Source organism: Bactrocera tryoni, chromosome 5 (genome assembly GCF_016617805.1).
Source record: "Bactrocera tryoni isolate S06 chromosome 5, CSIRO_BtryS06_freeze2, whole genome shotgun sequence".
In the NCBI taxonomy this organism is placed as follows: domain Eukaryota; kingdom Metazoa; phylum Arthropoda; class Insecta; order Diptera; family Tephritidae; genus Bactrocera; species Bactrocera tryoni.
This window is the reverse complement of record NC_052503.1, coordinates 50,351,871-50,372,131: the sequence shown is the minus strand read 5'-3', so window position 1 is coordinate 50,372,131 and position 20,261 is coordinate 50,351,871. Positions and strand designations below refer to the sequence as shown.

Sequence of the window (20,261 nt, the reverse complement as noted above, 5' to 3'; positions counted from 1 at the left end):
TGTATTCTCTTCTATTAAGAACATGGACGCAGAATGTCGGTGTTATCAAAACCAATCGGTCGGTTTTGAATATTAATTTACGAGGAAAAAGAAGAAACATCTGGAATTTTTCCTTCCACTAATTTAAGATCGTAAATGTGAAAATAGTTTAACTTTGAGAAATGAAATGCGTTGTTATATTAAACATTTTTAACGAATATATTATTTAAATTAAAAAATTTCTTCGTTTTCCACTACTTCCTTTAGTTCGATTAGTTCAACAAGTCCTTTGCCTCTTGTTTCGTTTCGTATGAGATCGTCGATAACACGGTAATTCCCAGGGTCTATAAGCAATGTCATATGCAAAGTGGCATCATCCCATTCTTCATGCTCAACTTTAGTAGCTAATTTACTAACAGATTCTTTTAGCCGATGGCCTCCTTCTTTACCAGCAAAAGAAACACGGAGCTTCATACGTGAGCGCTCTAATGGTATATGCTCACGTAGTAATTTTATAGCATCCAGTGTTTGTTGCTTTGCATTTTTGTTCATTTTAATGGAGAAATGGGCATCCTTCAACGCTTTTTCAATAATGGTTGCCGGATAAGGTCGGCGAGTTTCGGGATTAACACATAACGCTGCCACACTGTTTATAATGCTATTTAATTGGGCATCTAAAACAGATTGCCGTTCTTTCTCAGACACTTGGAGTTCTCCTTTGGCTAAAATCTCCTTGCATACTTCGGTTTCGTCACATTTTCCAAATGCTTTGATTAGTTCTTCCTTTTTTGCAGCTTGCCCTTTGGACACATTTGTGAAAACAGTGTGCGTCTGAAGAACCTCGTCAATATCTTTTTCTCTGAATATAGAGTTGAATACAAGAAATAAAGACGTTACCAATAAACAGACTAATTTTTCTCATACTTACGTGTTATTCCGCCAGGATAGTACTTTATTTTTGTAACAAGCAATTTCAAATCGTTTGCCACCTTTTTTTAGTCTTACAACTGCTACATTTGTAAGACGTATTTGGTTTGTTGGAGTAAAGATTTTCGACATATTAAAAGTTTAACTTAAAAATTTTATAAATGGAAATAATAATTTCTGCAATTTCACATTGATTCAATGAGAACTTTCTAATGTTGTGAACACGGATGTCAGAATAAAACCGAATCGACGATTAATTGCCAGAACAAGCAGACACCGTAATTCGTAGTTGCCATAATGTTTCAGTGGCAAGTGACATGGCACACATTACATTTTCTGGTTTGGTAACGATTTACCGTCGGACAAAGTGAGATCTTTAGCAATAGCAAAATGAAATGCTACGGGAGTAGCGTAGTTTTTCAAATACTGAGAGACAATGTTCTAGCAGAGAACTTCAAACAATCAAAATCCTGTGTAAGCTTGGTTTATTTTGCTAGTCGGTCGGTGCACCTATTCTGTGGGTCTGGTCACATTGGTATAGCCGGTAACGAACTGGCTGATGAGCTTGTCCGCTTCGCAGCCTCCACCAATATGGTAGGACCAGAACCCTTTACTGGGGTGGGTCCCCATACCTTAAAGGCGTTGCTCCGCAAGAAAGAAGGAGTGGGCAGAGAAAAGCATTGGCAACGAGTACATGGTACGCGACATGCCAAGTTGCTAATTGGGAGGTACAACCAGAGCAGGTTTAAAGTTGTAATTAACCTCCCTAGGGATAAACTCAGGCTACTGGTCGCATTTTACACCGGCCCCTGCAAGCTGAATAGGCATTTATATAACATGGGCCTATCCTCTTGCGCTAACTGCCGGTTCTGCGACAGGGAGCCTGAAACATCGGAACACCTGCTAATCGACTGCACAGCAGTCTGTAGACGCAGGATAAAGGCCCTTAGATTCATGTTTCCGGATAGGGATCGCACCCCTCACTAGCACCCGGCAGAATATTGGACTTTATCAATGTGCTGGGGCTAAGAGAGTCCTTGAGAATTAGGAAAGACCAAAGGTCGCGGTGCATTCCTCATTTATCCATTTTATCTTATCTTAATCGGTTTTTGCGCAAGAAATAAATTTAAAAATTTTATTGAACATAAGAGGAATCTTAAGATATATTCATGTATGTATTTTTAAATAATTAACTTATTACATTCTCCTTCTTTACTGACGTAGACACCGTTTACGCGATTATAGCCGAGTTAACAACAGCGCGCCAGTCGTTTCTTCTTTTCGCTACGTGGCGCCAATTCGATATTCCAAGCGTAGCCAGGTCCTTCTCCACCTGGTCCTTCCAACGGAGTGGAAGTCTTCCTCTTCCTCTGCTTCCCCCGGCGGGTACTACATCGAATACTTTCAGAGCTGGAGTGTTTTCGTTCATTCGGACAACATGACCTAGCCAGCGTAGCCGCTGTATTTTAATTCACTGAACTATGTTAATGTCGTCGTATATCTCACACAGCTCATCGTTGAATTTCTAGGCATTGTTGATGGTGCTTATACTGGTTCCAAGACAGACGAAATTATCTACGACTTCAAAGTTATGACTGTCAACGTTAAGGTGAGAGCCTAGTCGCGAGTCCGACGACTGTTTGTTTGATGACAGGAGATATTTCGTCTTGCCCTCGTTCACTGCCAGACCCATTTGCTTTGCTTCCTTGTCCAGTATGGAGAAAACAGAACTAACGGCGCGGGTGTTGAGGCCCACAATACGCATATCAATATCATCGGCATACGTTAGCAGCTCTACACTCCTATAAAAGATTGTACCTGTTCGATTAAGTTCTGCAGCTCGAATTATTTTCTCCTGTTGTAGATTGAAGAAGTCGCACGATAGGGAGTCGCCTTATCTGAAAACTCGTTTGGTATCGCACGGCTCAGAGAGGTCCTTCCCGATCTTGACGGAGCTTTTGGTGTTGCTCAACGTCAGTTTAACAGCCGTATTAGTTTTGCGGGGATACAAAATTCAGGCATCGTGGCATGAAGGCAGCTTCTTTTCATGCTGTCGAAAGCAGCTTTGAAATCGGCGAAGAGGTGGTGTGTGTCGATTCTCCTTTCACGGGTATTTTCCAAAATTTGGCGAATGGTGAATATCTGGTCGGTTGTTGATTTTCCAGGTTTAAAGCCACACTGATAAGGTCCAATCAGTTTGTTGACGGTGGGCTTTAATCTTTCACACAATACGCTCGATAGAACCTTATACGCGATGTTGAGGAGGCTTACCCCACGGTAGTTGGCGCAGATTGTGGGGTCTCGGGGTTCACGCGCCAAATCTTGGAAAAGATTGGCTGTCTATTGTGCGATTTCTTCAATCTACTGTTGGGGAGAATAATTCGAGCTACAGAGCTGAATAGAGGAGGCACAATATTTTATAAAAGTGTACGAGTATAGCTGCTGGCGTATGCCGATGATATCATTGGCTTCATTGGCATTGGGTCTGGTAGTGAACGAGGGCAAGACGAAGTATGTTCTGTCATCAAACAAACAGTCGTCGCACTCGCGACTTGGCTCTCACATCACTGTTGATAATCATAATTTCGAAGTCGTAGATAATTTCGTCTATTTTGGAACCAGTATTAACACCAATAAGATCTCTCGAAATAAGAATCAGTCTCGAAATCCAACGCAGTATAACTCTTACCAACAGGTGTTATTTCGAAGTGAGTACGTAATTGAAAAGTCAAGTCCTCTCTCGACGAACAAAGACCAAACTCTATAAGTCACTCTTTATTTCCGTTCTCTTATATGGCGCAGAGGCATGAACGATGGCAACAGCTGATGAGTTTTCAAGAGAAAAGTTCTGCGGAAGATTTATGGTCCTTTGCGCATTGGTAACGGCGAATATCCCATTCGATGGAACGATAAGATGTACGAGTAATACGACGACATTGACATAGTTCAGTGAATTAAAAAAAAGCGGTTACGCTGGCTAGGACATGTCGTTCGTATGGATGAAAACAGTCCAGCTCTGAAAGTATTTAATGCAGTTCTTGCCTGGGAAAGCAGAGGAAAAGAAAGACCTTCACTCCGTTGGAGAGATCAGGTGAAGAAAGACCTGGCGGCACTTAGTATCTCGAATTGGCGCCAAATTGCGAAAAGAAGAAATGACTGGCGCGCTGTTATAAACTCGGCTATAACCGCGTAAGTGGTGTCTACGCCAGTAAAGAAGAAGAGTCTAGACCAGAACAGAAAATTTCAATTAATTGAAGATTTACAAATTTTAAGTACGACAAGTAGATTCACGCAGTTGGTTGTGATTAATATAATAGTATATAAAACAAATTTATTAATATTAGTTTATTATAATATTGAATTATATATTTAATTATATAAGAAAGAAACAGTGCTCATAAGCAATATTTTCATTTTAATACGACAGCTTCAACGACCAGAAAATTTTAGAATAAAAAAGCCCTAAATGTTAACCGACGTCATAGTAACACTACGAGAAAACGCGTAAAAATGTAAAATGCATTAAAGAGCGCTTCATAGTGTTGCTGTAATTTGTTAATTAACATTTGTGCTTTTTTTATTTACAAAATTCCCTAACGACGTATCCTTCGGCGTCAGCAGCAGATTCAGAATAATTTTGAATGATTTTCATTAATTGTTTGATGTTGCCGAGTGCCACATACATATGTATGTATGTACTACATATTCGTCAACGCGTAAATTTTAATTCAGCTTCATATGAACTCTTACCTACATACATACATACATATGTATTCTTGTATTTGAGTATCCAAATTTTTCATTTCAATTTGTTTTGTTAAGACATAAATTTTAGGGAGCAAAGAAATCAGTTAACAGTAAACAAATTTCAGTTTTGATCACACTTTCTTTGATATATCGTCACATTTATCTGTTTTCTCACTGCTAATATCACTTGACTCACACGTACATATTTCTTCTTTTGCTGCCTCTTCCAAGATATCATCCTCACCACGTTCCATTACGGTTTCCAGCGGCATTTCTTCTTTGTAACCAGCATATGCAGTTGCACGCTGTTTGATGATCTCCTGGATGATGGCGGTGAGTATCTCACGGGAGTCCACGATGTGACCAACTTCCTCTGCTACTTCAACTGTTAGCCAAGGTGCGATGGTTTTCATTAGGTGTTCCTTCTTTGCTGCGTCCGTTGCTGGTTCAAGGTTGTCCAAAACCTCAGGTAGTAAACCAGCAATATGGCCTTGCAATAATTTAGCAGCGGTTACACTCTTCTGCATTTCTTCATCTAATTCTTTGGCTATTGTATCCTGTTGCAAACGGCGCTCTTTTTCGGCTTGTAAACGTAATTCCTCGGCTTCAAGACGACGTAGCTCAGCCAACTCAGCTTCTCGTTGAGCAATGAATCTGTAATGATAAGATATTTAATTACATGCATATGCAAAAATTCTATGATAATAGTTCGTTTTACTCGGCTTGTTTACGCCGAAGTTCAGCAATCTCTTGTTCATGCGCAACCTCCAGCATGCTTTGTTCGATACAAGCGTCGACGAGTATATCGATAAGTGGTTGAGCCTCAGCATCAAAGTGGAAAAGTTCTCCATCGGCAATTTCGGTAGCAGCATCTACACCCACTTTGGACGGGATATAAGGTGGTTCAGGCGGTTTTTCAAGGAACAAATCGGTCTGTGTGTCTACAGAGAATTCCGGAGGTCGTTGTACAAGTTCTTCCAAATATTTTTCAGTTTGAATAACTTCATGCCGTCGACCGTTAACAGGCGGTGGAGTTCCAAGGATATTGCGTTGACTTCGACATACCTTTTGTTTCCTTATGGCATGACGTCGACGAATTTCAGCCGCTTTATCAAAAGGATCTGAGTTTTCCTTTAAAACAAACGTTCAAAGAAACATGATTAATTTTTATCAATTTGTTTTAGAATTTTTTTTTTAATCATAAAATAATTACAAAATATGTCCAAAATAATAATAATTAGGTTAAATTATCATTATTATAATTAAGTAGATAATACAATTATGTTTAAAATATTATTTTAATTATTAGTCGACACCTCTTTTGTATACATAAATTTGTCTATAAATAAATAGATTTACAAAATTAGAAATTTATCCGTATAATTAGTGCTGAAAACAATTGTTCAACAATTTGTATGGGTTCAATATCAAGTTCAAGTAGCTGTTTGAATATAATATATATATATATATATATATATGAATATAGAATATAAATTTCGAATTTTGACAACATTAGTAAAACAGTATTACAAATTAAAGTTCTTTATTAAAATTTTGGTTTTCTGCTAATAAAAGTTTAAAAAGCTAGAACTGTAAATTGTACACAGTTTTCTTAACACAGTTTTTGAAAATTTGTCCGTTTATTAGATATCATTTGAACGAAAATCAAAATAGTATCCATGTCCGGTCCTTATATATATAAATATTGGTTTAATAACTCTCCTAGCCTCCTTTAATCTAATCAAATAATTGTCGAACTTACGGTTGGCTCTGTGCTGTCAAGTGGGTATTATAAAAATGTATTGTATTTAATTTTTCAGTATTTTTTATGAATATTGAAAATATTGTTTTGTCTAGCGTTTTCTTTTCTCGACGAAAATATTGCCTCATTATATAGCGAAATTGTACAAATCTTCCATTACACCCTGCAAAAATGTTCCATTTTTTAAATGATAAAAGAACAAAATGGGAGGATGGGGTCATGTGTAGAAGTTCACGCAAGTGAGGAAAGTTCTCTGATCGTCATTCACTTGGGAGTGACCAGAAACGATTCTTTTACATATGGCTCAAGCAGTTTAGGACTTCTGGCCTTTGACCACGTATCCTCTGGGTAGCCTAAGAACATCCGTTTGAAGGCGAAACATCCTCTACATAGGGTTGTGCTCTGGGCTTGGGACCCGCCACGTAAAAAAAACACCCCCAATGAAAAGATGCAGCAAGCCTCGGATGAGTAACCCCCCTTTTGATAACGACCATGGTAAACGAAATAAGGACTACGAATTGAGGGCATGCACCTGGAATGCCCGGTCCCTTAATTGGGAAGGTGCCGCTGCACAGCTGGTTGATGTCCTCGTTAGAGTAAAAGCTGAAATCACCGTCGTCCAAGAAATGCGATGGACGGGACAAGGACTGAGACCAGTAGGTCCTTGTGGCATTAACTACAGTGGTCATATAAGGAGCGCATGTTTGGTGTGGGATTCGTGGTGGGAGAGAGACTCCGTCACCGAGTACTAATCACAATCCGCATCAAAGCGAGGTTCTTCAACATGTCGCTGATTTGCGCCCACGCCCCGACTGAAGAGAAGGACGATATGACCAAAGATGCCTTCTATGAGCGCTTGGACCACACATATGAGCGCTGCCCCCGCCACGATATCAAAATCGTGCTTGGCGACGTTAACGCCAGGGTGGGCAAAGAAGGTATCTTTGGCACGACGGTCGGTAAATTCAGCCTCCACGAGGAAACATCCCCAAATGGGTTGAGGCTGATCGACTTCGCCGAGGCCCGAAATATGGTTATCTGTAGTACTAATTCCAGCATAAGAAGATTCAACAAGCCACCTGGCTGTCTCTGGATTGAAAAGCCACCAAAAAGATCGATCATGTTGTGATAGACGAAAGACACGTCTCCATGTGCGAGCGCTCCGAGCTCCTAACATCGAGTCGGACCACTATCTGGTGGACACAAGGAAGGTTCGACGTCGAGAAGCTGCAATCACAACAGATAGCCGAACGATTTTATACTCGACTTGCACTCCTGCTCTCTGAGAGCGCTCGGCAACAACTCGGTATAAGGGAACATGAGACGGCATTTCAAGCTCCTTACGTACAGCTGCAACCGAAACCATTGTTTTTCGGAAAATGCAAAAGAACAGCTACTACGACGAGGAGCACCGTGTTGCAGCGGAGAGATTTTAAGTGTGCTCTGCCCAATCCACAAAAAGGGAGACCCCACAATCTGCGCCAACTACCGTGGGATAAGCCCCCTTAACATCGCGTATAAGGTTCTATTGAGCGTATTGTGTGAAAGATTAAAGCCCACTGTCAACAAACTGATTGTACCTTATCAGTGTGGCTTTAAACCTGGAAAATCAACAACCGACCAGATATTCACCATTCGCCAAATTTTGGAAAATACCCGTGAAAGGAGAATCCACACACACCACCTCTTCGTCGATTTCAAAGCTGCTTTCGACAGCACGAAAAGGAGCTGCCTCTTTGCAGCGATGTCTGAATTTGGTATCCCCGCAAAACTAATACGGCTGTGTAAACTGACGTTGAGCAACACCAAAAGCTCCGTCAGGATCGGGAAGGACCTCTCCAAACGAGGTTTCCGACAAGGCGACTCCTTATCGTGCGACTTCTTCAACCTGCTGCTGGAGCTGCAGAACTTAATCGAACAGGTACAATCTTTTATAAGAGTGTACTGTGATATTGATATCATTGGTCTCAACACCCGTGCCGTTAGTTCTGCTTTTTCCAGACTGGGCAAGGAAGCAAAGCAAATGGGTCTGGCAGTGAACGAGGGCAAGACGAAATATCTCCTGTCATCAAACAAACAGTCGTCGCACTCGCGACTTGGCACTTACGTCACTGTCGACAGTCATAACTTTGAAGTTGTAGATAGTTTCGTATATTTGGGAACCAGTGTAAACACCGCCAACAATGTCAGCCTGGAAATTCAACGCAGGATAACTCTTGCCAACAGGTGCTACTTCGGACTGAGTAGGCAATTGAGAAGTAAAGTCCTCTCTCGACGAACAAAAACCAAACTCTATAAGTCACTCATAATTCCCGTCCTGCTATATGGTGCAGAGTCTTGGACGATGACAAGAACTGATGAGTTGACGTTGTGAGTTTTCGAGAGAAAAGTTCTGCGAAAGATTTACGGTCCTTTGCGCGTTGGCCTCGGCGAATATCGCATTCGATGGAACGATGAGCTGTATGAGATATATGACGACATCGACATAGTTCAGCGGCTACGCTGGCTAGGTCATGTCCGAATGGACGAAAACACTCCAGCTCTGAAAGTATTCGACGGCGTACCCGACGGGGGAAGCAGAGGAATAGGAAGCCCTGCACTCCGTTAGAAGGACCAGTTGGAGAAGGACCTGGCTACGCTTGGAATATCGAATTGGCGCCACGTAGCGAAAAGAAGAAACGACTGGCGCGCTGTTGTTAACTCGGCTATAATCACGTAAGCGGTGTCTACGCCAATTAAGAAGAAGAAGAAAAGAACAAAATGACACCCTATTATAAATCAGCTCAATACAAAAAACGGGGGCAACTGACACTCTCACTGTTGGAGAAGGTAGAAAATGTTGTACTTTGCCTGTTTAGAAGACAACACTTTGAGAGTAGAACAATTGAAAATGAAAAAATGTTAAGAATAAAATATACAACTTTGACAGCCCGAGCATAGGGCAGCATAAATGCAAGATTTTTGTGAGAAAAGAAAACGGTATTTGTTACAGCTTTATAAAATGTAACCACCTAGTTCAGTCAGCCCTGTCAGTTTATCGTATTTTTCTAAAAACTTAATTTTTCGAATCCTGCAGTTATGACCTACCAGATTTGTGATCAAATCAAAAATCATTTCGCTAAGCCAAAAACGATGCAAATTTTGATTAGCGTTGAACTTTTTTAAATAACTCCTTTTTACCAAGTTTTAATTTTTTCGCCCATATGTTGTTGTACGGACAATATCTTCTAGTAAATAATATTTTTTATGTTCCATTCACTGAGGAAAAAATTCTGCGTGGAAATATTTTTTCCATTTGAGAAGTTGTAGCTTAATGGTCGACGTACATATGTATATGAAAACGCTTCAGAGCAATATAGCCAGTACACTGTTTTTGCACTTCTAGTCGACTTTGTAATATAACGTAAGATTAAGGCAGAATAAAAATAAGCAAGAATACGATAACAATTATACAGCGTCCAATAGGTAATCAACCAGCAACGCTCGAGGAGCTCGAATACTGTTGTCTTCAGCGAACTATAGCCTATATTCCAGTCGAAATGCTGCACCGGGTCATCGAAAATTAGCGTAAACGGAAGGAGCTATGCAAATTATGCGAGTTGGCTATCCACTCCTATTAATGACTAGAACAGTTAAAGAGAAAGCCAAATAAAGGGTGATTGAAATTCTTGTGTTGTTATCGTAATGTAGCAGAGGATCTCAAGATCTCTTTATTGATTGATTTAACACATTTCGATTCACGTTTTGGGTATGGACCGTGTGAATGCTAGATTGGTACCAAACTACCTGGATTTTTGGCAAAAATAACGACGAGTATAGGCCAAAAAAGAGATGCTTGAAATGGTAGATGAGAACCTTACGTTCATCAAAAATATCAATTCTGGTGACTAGACGTGGGTTGGTGAGGATGACCCCGAAACGTGAGTCATCGTTCAGCCATCGTATTCGCCAGACTTGGCGAAAATGGAAATGTGCCATGAATCATTTAAAGGTTATTCGTTGAAGGCACTGAGTCCGAGGCTTATAACAAGTGCATGAAAAATTGGTTTAATCTTTGTCACGTTTGTATTCGCTGAGGAGCCTATTTTAAACGCAATAATGACGCGTTGTGTTAAAATAGGTGAAACTGTGGTTTTTTTGTCAGTCCGGGTCAAATTTGATCGGTTTGCATGTAAGCTAAAGACCGATATGCATATCTTATATATGTATATAAAAATTAAAAATAAACGCTATTTCGTTATGTGCCCGTATAACGTTCGAACCACAGCGCTGAAAAACTTGAAAATTTGCACAGGTACATATGTATACCTTTAATCCTGCAGAAGGCCTTAACGGAGGCCTTTTTTGCAAAATTACCGTCGGTTATGCAATCTATATAAGTACATATTATACTAGTATGTATGTATGTATAATAGAAAATCGTGTTAGTGCACAATTTAAAACTTAAAAAAATGGTTGAACTGATTAGGGTGAAAATTGGGCAGAGGTAGCTTAGAACCGGGGTACGGTTCTCGTCTTTTTATCTTTTTATGTAAAAAGTCAAAACAATTCATATAAAAAAATTATATTTCAAATCATAAGAAAGTTTTCAATTTTCATGTAATTTGTTTTTTAGTTTTTGTTTGCATATATATGTATATATATCTATTATACTGATTATTGTTAATGAGAAAGGCAGTTTTTTGCGCTCGGGAATTTTACTATCAAGAAAATACGTCTTATTATTTTCATTAAGGTATCTCATATATTAACAGATATTTTCGATAAAATGACAGCCATATTCACTGAGGTTTATATGGCCCATATTTTCGACCAATTTCAGATGGAAGGTGCCACAACTTGAAAGCACTATTTATCTCTTTTTAACTATTATAAAGTGAATGGTAATGATCTTAGTCATTTGCAAACTAGTTCTAATTGATCAAGTAATATATATCTATAAAATATAGGTAAGTATTGTAATATGATATGAAGTATTCTTACCAAAAGTTGCTGCGTACCAAATACGGATCCACGTATTACACGGCGGTCGTACATGACATTGCGGTAAGTTTGTGGAGGAATATCTCTGCAATGAAATGAAATGTATTATCTATAAAATTTAATCAAAGTATTCACAAAACATTAAAATATAATATGATTTGATCTCCACCATTTTTAAGCGAAATTTCTGGATGTTAACATGAAGCAAAGCAGAGTGTAGGGGAAGAAAAAAGCATTTTTAACCCTTCCTTACTTTGACCTTTGTTTAAATGTACGTCCAAATAGTAATCTAATCTAATATATAGACGATTTAAATTAAGTTCGATGGAAAATCACATTTGACTATAAACATTGATCATGGGAGTAGCCAAGTATTAAAATTCTAGTGCGAAAGTAATCTGCATTCACCACTGCCCCGTCAAGACCAATATCAACAATAGTGATTTCTCAAATAAGTCAATATGGAATTTTTTAAAATTAGATAATTTATAGCTCACATCTTTTTATTACGATTTACATTTACTACTTTTTTAAACCAATTAAACTTTGATCGCTGTTGAAGACAGGTGAGGTGACAGAAGGTGACAAAAGGAGAAGTGGTTGACCTCGTGTGTTTCCAATCAATTCAGCTATAAAAAACTTTTCAAAAACGCATTCGAAACACCCCTTTTATTAAACTTATCCCCTAAGTTTTTTCACCACAATATGGTTAAGTTCGAATATCCTTAATATGGTGATTTCTGCCAAGCCCGTTGATGTTTTCTCAAATATGTACATACATACACGCTCTTTCGGTTAGCTTTTCTCTCCTTATGCACATCGTTGAGTCATATATTTATCAGTACTCATATTAGTGAAAGATTTCTCAATAAAAAAGTAAAGGATAAATTTCGAATCGTATTACGTCAAAACTAGTGATATCGGTATGTAGCTTATCCCAGTACTGAAATTCCGAATATGTGACCTGGTCTACGAAAAGGGGGCTAACGTGCGAAAACTAGTTTTCTGGGAAAAGCTGTTAAAAATAATCGTCAGTTTCTCATTATCTCATTAATTGTTCTCCTTTTTTTGACACCTAAGCCCCCTTTTCGTAGACCAGGTCACATAGATTGATTTTTGTGAGTTATGTTAATTTTAATTAAATATCTCCGGTGTTTGGTTTGAAACACCTTAAACTAATCGAGATAGATAAAGAGTTATAAATACAATATTTATATGAAGGTATGTACATCAATACGATAAAAATGAAGGGTGTCTGTCTATCCCATCGTCAGTGCAATTGAGCTTGATAAAGTTTGGTACATACATAAGCTCTTTGGCATTCTGTTGGAGTTGGTATTCCAGATGGGCTAATTCGGACCATTGTTACTCGCAAATGTTGCTAACCAAAAAATGATAAAGTACTATAACTAATCACAAATTAAGCTACAAATTTTATCAGATTGGGAAGGAGTCGGCACTACAAGGCCCGAGAGCTCCTTTATTGCCCAGATTTTGCTAAACTGAGGTTGAAATATCTCGGTAGACACACCTTCGGTAAAGAGGCTGGAATTGATATTAGCTCTAGGTCTCGTGACCCATATTAGGAGTTATGCCACTAGGATCATGTGCGCTACTTTCGTTGCGAGTATCGACCCTACGACGTGACCTATTAGAGATAAAAGCGGTAATTTTCTTTTACTTACAATGGATAAATCAAACATAAATAAAGATATTGAATTAAAACTTTGCACAAAATTGCCTTCAAGGCGTGGCTCGTATTCAAATGGTCAAAACTCCAGAAATATGGAAATCTCAGTGATCTGTGAGATATCTTTAATGAAATTGGGAATAATGATATTAAGATTTTCCTAAAGATGGCAAAAATGGTCGTTACCTTTCCTTTTTTACTTTTGGCGCAAATTGGTAAAATTATTCCATAAAATTACCTCACCCTCCTCATACATTTTATAAATTACCTTATTCAAATGGACTTTGTGTGAGTAATTTTAATTATGTTATTTCGAAAAGCTACATATAACAGCTATCAATATAAAATTTCCGTAATGAGGGTAAAGATATTGTAATAGAAAGAATTTTTTTCATGGTAAATAGGATAAAAACTAAAATTATTTAAGCGAAATTAGTGCACTTAAAATAGAGCGATTAATGAATTGATGACTAAAGCCAAATTTGTTCGGTTACCAGTCGGTTGAATAGTGGATTTTATGGTTCATGTGGGGTGATTAAATAATCTAAAACATCAGTCGTAGAGCTTATTACCTTTTTGCACGATGTTGCTGTATTTGTTCACGAAATTGTTGTTTGGTGAGGTTTACACCACCCGTCAAAGGATCTCGAGATGGAGGCGATGGCTGACCACGCCGTACGCCATTTGTTGCCGAAGCATTAACATTCACAGATCGGCTTAGAGTGGTACTTGAAACTGTATTCACTTTAGAGTTAGCCCTTACACTTTTTAACTGGTTCGCCGACACTACTTTATCGCATGTGGAGATCTTTGCCGACGCTACAGAGTTATTATGGAATTTGTCATTATCCTTGTCGGTTGTTGCGGCATTGCTACCTGTCAGTACTACTGGATGTGAGGAATATGCATATATGTGAGGTTTTAGAAACCAAGGTAACGGCGGCTCTTTCGGAGGTGGTAAGAACACACCAGTGGGTACTGTAGTGATGAAGAGGGGTCGTTTAACAACATTATCATGTTGACTTGCCTAGAAGTGTGATGAACAGTTGTAGTGTGCAAGAAGATGACAATTGATGAGAAAGGTTGTGGTTACTACAAATAGTAGACATATACATTTTAAAGATAGTTTTGTTCGCAAAGTTTTCAAAATCGAAATATTTACAAAAGAAAGCGCCATTTTCTTTTAAACGTCTTTCATACAAAAATCTACATAACACTGGTAAACACTATTTTTGTCGCATGAAATTTGTGAAAAATTTTGTTGTTATGGTGTATCCTCATTAACAATATAGGATAATAATTTCTTTTCAATCACGTCCAATTTTTTTTTGTAACAGCTACGTATTCATTTCTGACCTCATATATCGGGTGATTTTTTAAGAGCTTGATAACTTTTTTTAAAAAAAAAAACGCATAAAATTTGCAAAATCTCATCGGTTCTTTATTTGAAACGTTAGATTGGTTCATGACATTTACTTTTTGAAGATAATTTCATTTAAATGTTGACCGCGGCTGCGTCTTAGGTGGTCCATTCGGAAAGTCCAATTTTGGGCAACTTTTTCGAGCATTTCGGCCGGAATGTTGTCTTCCAAAGCTGGAATAGTTGCTGGCTTATTTTTGTAGACTTTAGACTTGACGTAGCCCCACAAAAAATAGTCTAAAGGCGTTAAATCGCATGATCTTGGTGGCCAACTTACGGGTCCATTTCTTGAGATGAATTGTTCTCCGAAGTTTTCCCTCAAAATGGCCATAGAATCGCGAGCTGTGTGGCATGTAGTGCCATCTTGTTGAAACCACATGTCAACCAAGTTCAGTTCTTCCATTTTTGGCAACAAAAAGGTTGTTAGCATCGAACGATAGCGATCGCCATTCACCGTAACGAAACCCAATTGCTGCGAACGGCGACGAATCGACATTTCACGGTCTTCAGCCACACTCTCAGAAACAGACGCAATATTCTCTTCTGTACGCACTGTACGCATTCGTGTGGTTGGTTTAATGTCCAATAAAGTAAACTGAGTGCGAAACTTGGTCACAATCGCATTAATTGTTTGCTCACTTGGTCGATTATGTAGACCATAAATCGGACGTAAAGCGCGAAACACATTTCGAACCGAACACTGATTTTGGTAATAAAATTCAATGATTTGCAAGCGTTGCTCGTTAGTAAGTCTATTCATGATGAAATGTCAAAGCATACTGAGCATCTTTCTCTTTGACACCATGTCTGAAATCCCACGTGATCTGTCAAATACTAATGCATGAAAATCCTAACCTCAAAAAAATCACCCGATACATACAAGCATTTTTTTAATAACGTCATTTATACGTCTGTATGACCATTTGTTTTTTACATCGTAATAGCCTTGACAGACGGCAGCGTTAATCCGGATTAACTGCGCACTTAATCAGATCCAAATTTGTAGGTGACAGACGGCAGCTATGCGAGTTTGAAACTCTCATAAACAGCTCATTGTCCTTTTTATAATATTTTCAATGAAAATTGATAGAAGATAAACATTACGGTTGTTAGCCGACCAATTTCTACCAAACCATTTTTTATTACAAAAGCATATCAACACATTATTTTTAAAACTGCATCATAACATAGAAGTTTTATTGATATTATATTGAGAATTTGATAAACAGCTGTCAGGGTTGCTTGTATTTCATTCACAATAGATAAAAATTGGCCATTTTTAACAATGTTGCCAACGAAAATCTCACAAACTCCCTAAAATTTTGAGAGTTATTTTTGGATTCAGCAACGGAGTTAGCTGTGGTAACTCCTGAATTAATCCCGAAAAATGCAATTAATCTGGTTTAACGCTGCCGTCTGTTAATGCTATAAACCAGCCACGAAAGTGTTATGAGAACCTCTACAGTTTTTGTTTTGTTTGTGGAGAATTAACATTTAAACCTTAGCGTCGTAATTTCATGTCTTTGGTTGAACAGTGCTGTTTACACCATTTTGGATTTTCTGTGAGGAATCAACATAAGCCCTGGATTCCACCTTAATTGTGTAACGTGTGTGAGTCTCATTATTTTGGGCTAAGTAAAAACCTAGAAATATGCCATTACCAATGGTTTGGACCGAACCAAAGTATCATGTATGTAATTGTTATTTTTGTCTGACGCAAACAAAACTCATTACACACTACTCAGGATCCAAACTTGTCTTCGGCCTATATACACATTCTACATAGTACCGAACTGCCTGTGCCAAAGCTTCCGAATCGATTAGGAAATCAGTATTTTACTCCGAAACTTTTTCTAAGTCAGCGTGATGAAGTATCTGAAGACAGTTAATATTTGTAGGTTGCCAAAAAGGGCCACTGGTCAATTTAACTGAAAGTGCTATATTTGGTCAATTTAACTGAAAGTGCTATATTTGAAACGACGAGGACTGATAGCGAACTTGAAATAGATGCTGCATTCAGCTATGAAATCTGATACTTAAACCATTTGTGTCTAAAGGTAGACAATAGATTCTTCAGATGCTAGGAAAAATTTGTTCCAATTTAAAGGGAACAAGGAAAACAAAGTTCGTTAAAGAAAATATGACAATAAATGGATTGATATTTGTAATGCTTTTCTTAAACCTAGCGTATTTACAAATATATTTGAGTAAGGACAATATATTGAATTGGATCCAGAGTCAAAGTTCTTAATATTATTCGTCTTGAAATGAGAAATTTGTTTTTGTATTAGATGCACCAAAAAGAGAGGAATACGCAAGAAACACGAAACCTATCAAGGCTTGCTTCTGGCGCACTTGATGTTGGCTTGACTTGATGTCTAGAACCAAATTTAATATTACAAACTGTACATTTTGTTACAAAGTATAGTTCACTTATATTCTCTAAGCCTATGCACGAACAGATTTGTTGGATACAATCGGCGAAGATTTGAAGACGCGCTTTTCTAGAGAAGTATTGGATGTATTTCAACTGAGTTTGCTACTTCCAAAAAAAGTATGTGCTTTGAAAACTAAAGAAATGGAAAGTCTTGTTGACTGCTTGATATACTCGTATATGTAGATTCAAAAGCCTTTTGAATAATGGCAACGTCGTCCGATGTTTGAAGCTTAAAGATGAACTTGATATCTGGCAGTGCCATTGGGCGGAAAAGCAAAAGTCAAAAGACAACAAGTTACCGACTGCTGCATTGGAAAAGTTGACGAACTACGATGTAGATCTACCTATACCCCATAATTCATAGTTTTCTTCGCATAATCTGCACACTTCCTGTGCGAGCTCTGAGCGCTATTTTTCGACACTTGGCCGCATGAAAACGTGGCTGAGGACAACCATGCTACAAGATAGATTGATCAGCTTAGCGTTGCTGCACACGCATCATGACATTGAAGCCACTGCAGAAGTTCTCAAAAGATTTTCAAAACTTGGCCCACATCGTTTTGTTTTGGGAAATTTTTTCAATTCAATACACGAACTGACTACAGTTTATACATTGTAATAAAATATGTCACTGTCAATTTAGGAGGATTTGATATTAGAAGGTCGATTACACTGTATAAAGACTACTATATTCAATATAATAATCTTCATGTTTCAAGTAAATGTTTTTTAGTTTTTGATATAAAGCAATAATTCCTATTCCTCAAAATATACACCTAAAACTTGATATGAGTTTTCATGTGACAAAAACGATACAATTTTGTTAGCCAGTGTAATTCATTGGCATACGTATGCATATAATACATATGTATGTAGTATGTTCTGCGTTATGTAGTAGGATATATATACATTTAACTCTTGTGAAAACTTTACAGAAGTAACGATTGAGAAGTGTACGACATTTACAATTATGTGTATGAAACATTTTAAGTAAGCAATTAGGCATTTTTTAAATCACAACTAATAGTGTAATGCCGTACATTTGAGGAATGTCTAGATCCGGTCCATGTTTCTTGACCAGCTGCCTCATGCAAATTATGTAGCTTTCGATTTAGTTTCGCTCTTAACTGCTCATTACTCTCGATGCTTGGTCTTACCAAAGACAAATTGTTCATTTTCTTCGATGTGGCGCTGTTTAAATTATCCTTTAGGTGATAATCCCGCTGTTGTGGCCATAGAGTACCTTCTCCATTTGCAGCATGTTGATAACCAGACCACGATAATTCCGAGTTGTCGGCACGACGTATCGGGCGCACAATTGCGTTAGGCTTTTCTTCGCTGTTAAGAACGGTGAAGGCAGTAATAGGTTTATAAGGATATATATCCAGTTTTTGTGAACTGTCGATCTCGTTATTGAAAGTATTGAAGTTCGGTCGGTAGGTGCTGGCGAATGAGAAATTTCGAGGACGTGCTGTGGAGCTCTCTGAATCCGGTCTTATGGAATTTGATGGAGCTATATCGATTTCATTGGGATTCGGAATTGTTGTGGTGCTGGAATTGTTGTTGGGTCCAGAGTCAAGGTGAGGGCTAGGTTTTTCTGCTATAGAAGAATCTGGAGGAGAGTGCTGAGGACTTGTGGCATTTTGTTGGTCGTCAAATTTCATAATTTTCTGACAGCACTACCCGATTGTTTTCTTAACTTTTTAAAATCACTTCGGTAGGCAAACAAAGTTTTAAACATATTGCACACTTTAAAAACAGGACATTTTCACTTTGAACTTTTATTATTAATGAAAATTTAAGCACATACAAATAAAGGTCAGAGGTCACTTAGTTGGGCACAGTTAATCGATACACGAGTTTTTGCTTGTGTTAAAGCGAATTCTACTTCACCGACATTGTAGCGAATTAAATGCTTCAACGTGCTTGCCGTATATTAACAATTTAGCCGTTACCGTTGGTATAGCAATTGACGTCTAATTGCGGGCGTACACTACGGCTATCGGACACCAAATGGCCAAAACACAAAAGTCTCGCGACAAACGAACCTCGGTCAGACCGAATGCCCAAGGGTTCGGAAAATGCCGATGGTCAATTGGGTTGTGAAGAAGCATGGCACTGGGTTAAAGTGCGCAGGTGGAATGAACGGTCAGAACACCGGCTCCCCTAACGTACTGTGTTGCTCAGAGTTGGTCAACAGCTGGGAGTCATATGTACATAAATATAGTTAAAACCGCACACAAACACATATGTATAGACAGGGATGAATAAAAATAGATTAGTTATGCTTGCTAGGCAATCATATACATATATACACATTGTACTTAACTACGTAGATTATTGAGTGCATCTAATAGCTAAAACAAGGTGTTAAATGATAATCGAGTTATTAGAATTGGAAGTACACTTAATTATTTCAATTAATAGAATTTGGATTTCTTTTTATTGCTTAAATAACTTCAGTAAGTAAGTAAAATCAAAGAGCGATCTCCTTATTATATATTAAAGTTAGAAATAAAACATTAAGTTATCGAGTTTTGACAAATTACTTTTTTGGTTATAAAATTAATGTATTTTGAAGATATTCAATTTCTTACATTTGGATAAGCTTTCCTTACCAACTTGTTACATAGCAAGTGCTTAGACTCGATTTTAACGCTTTTTCTTTTTTAGTATGCTATTTACGAAAGCATTTAGTATGGACGCTTGTCGTACTGCATACCTACATACATATGTATATATTATTATATTTGTATTAAAATATTCGGAAGATGTTAATTTTGTATAAAGCTTCAATATTTTCCAATACAATACAGTTACAATATGTATGTATGTATGTATATGCGAGTAAAAATGCGTGGACTGACTTTTCTTGGTTGCTTTTTATACTCTCGCAGCATGTTGCTGTAGAGTATAATAGTTTTTTCACTTAACGGTTGTTGAAATCTTTTAAAATTAATCGACCGGCCAGACTTATGAGAGAGATTTAAACTTATGGAAAAGTCGCAAATTTGGAGAAGTTGAGTTCTACACAACACAGCTGCTATCCGGAACGGATATTTCAGAAAGTACCTTCATAGAATGGGTAAAGTCGAAGAGCAGGGGATTATCCTTAAATCTCTCAATGAGAAAAATAGAACGCCACCCTGAAGTAATGCAAACGCGGTTCCTGATTGGGTGACGGTTCCTTAGAGGTAGGGTTTTTAGTGACCTGCTCTGAAAACATTTTCCACCCCTTCTCCTGTAAGTAAAAAACTTATGGAGCTATAAATTGGGTTATGTATTTATTAATGATCAGGTTGACAAGACTAATTGA

The 20,261-nt window shown here is 38.0% G+C and overlaps 2 protein-coding genes across 3 annotated transcripts; both read right to left on the bottom strand.

The window, feature by feature from the left end:
• Window positions 1-47: 47 nt before the first annotated feature.
• Window positions 48-1,133, bottom strand: LOC120777759 (ribosome maturation protein SBDS). The gene is made up of 2 exons (XM_040109262.1): window positions 908-1,133; window positions 48-838 (listed from the first exon to the last, which is right to left on the bottom strand). The coding sequence occupies exons 1-2, from the start codon at window positions 1,036-1,038 to the stop codon at window positions 211-213; spliced, it is 759 nt and encodes a 252-aa protein (XP_039965196.1). The 5' UTR covers window positions 1,039-1,133; the 3' UTR covers window positions 48-210.
• Window positions 1,134-4,727: 3,594 nt separating this feature from the next.
• Window positions 4,728-18,939, bottom strand: LOC120777875 (radial spoke head protein 3 homolog A). Of its 2 annotated transcripts, none has more exons than XM_040109433.1 (5): window positions 17,986-18,939; window positions 13,661-14,115; window positions 11,399-11,483; window positions 5,372-5,784; window positions 4,728-5,307 (listed from the first exon to the last, which is right to left on the bottom strand). In XM_040109433.1, the coding sequence occupies exons 1-5, from the start codon at window positions 18,607-18,609 to the stop codon at window positions 4,785-4,787; spliced, it is 2,100 nt and encodes a 699-aa protein (XP_039965367.1). In that variant the 5' UTR covers window positions 18,610-18,939; the 3' UTR covers window positions 4,728-4,784. The 2 variants fall into 2 exon arrangements, with proteins under 2 accessions (XP_039965367.1, XP_039965368.1); XM_040109434.1 differs by having other exon boundaries at window positions 18,103-18,939.
• Between the last annotated feature and the right edge of the window lie 1,322 nt (window positions 18,940-20,261).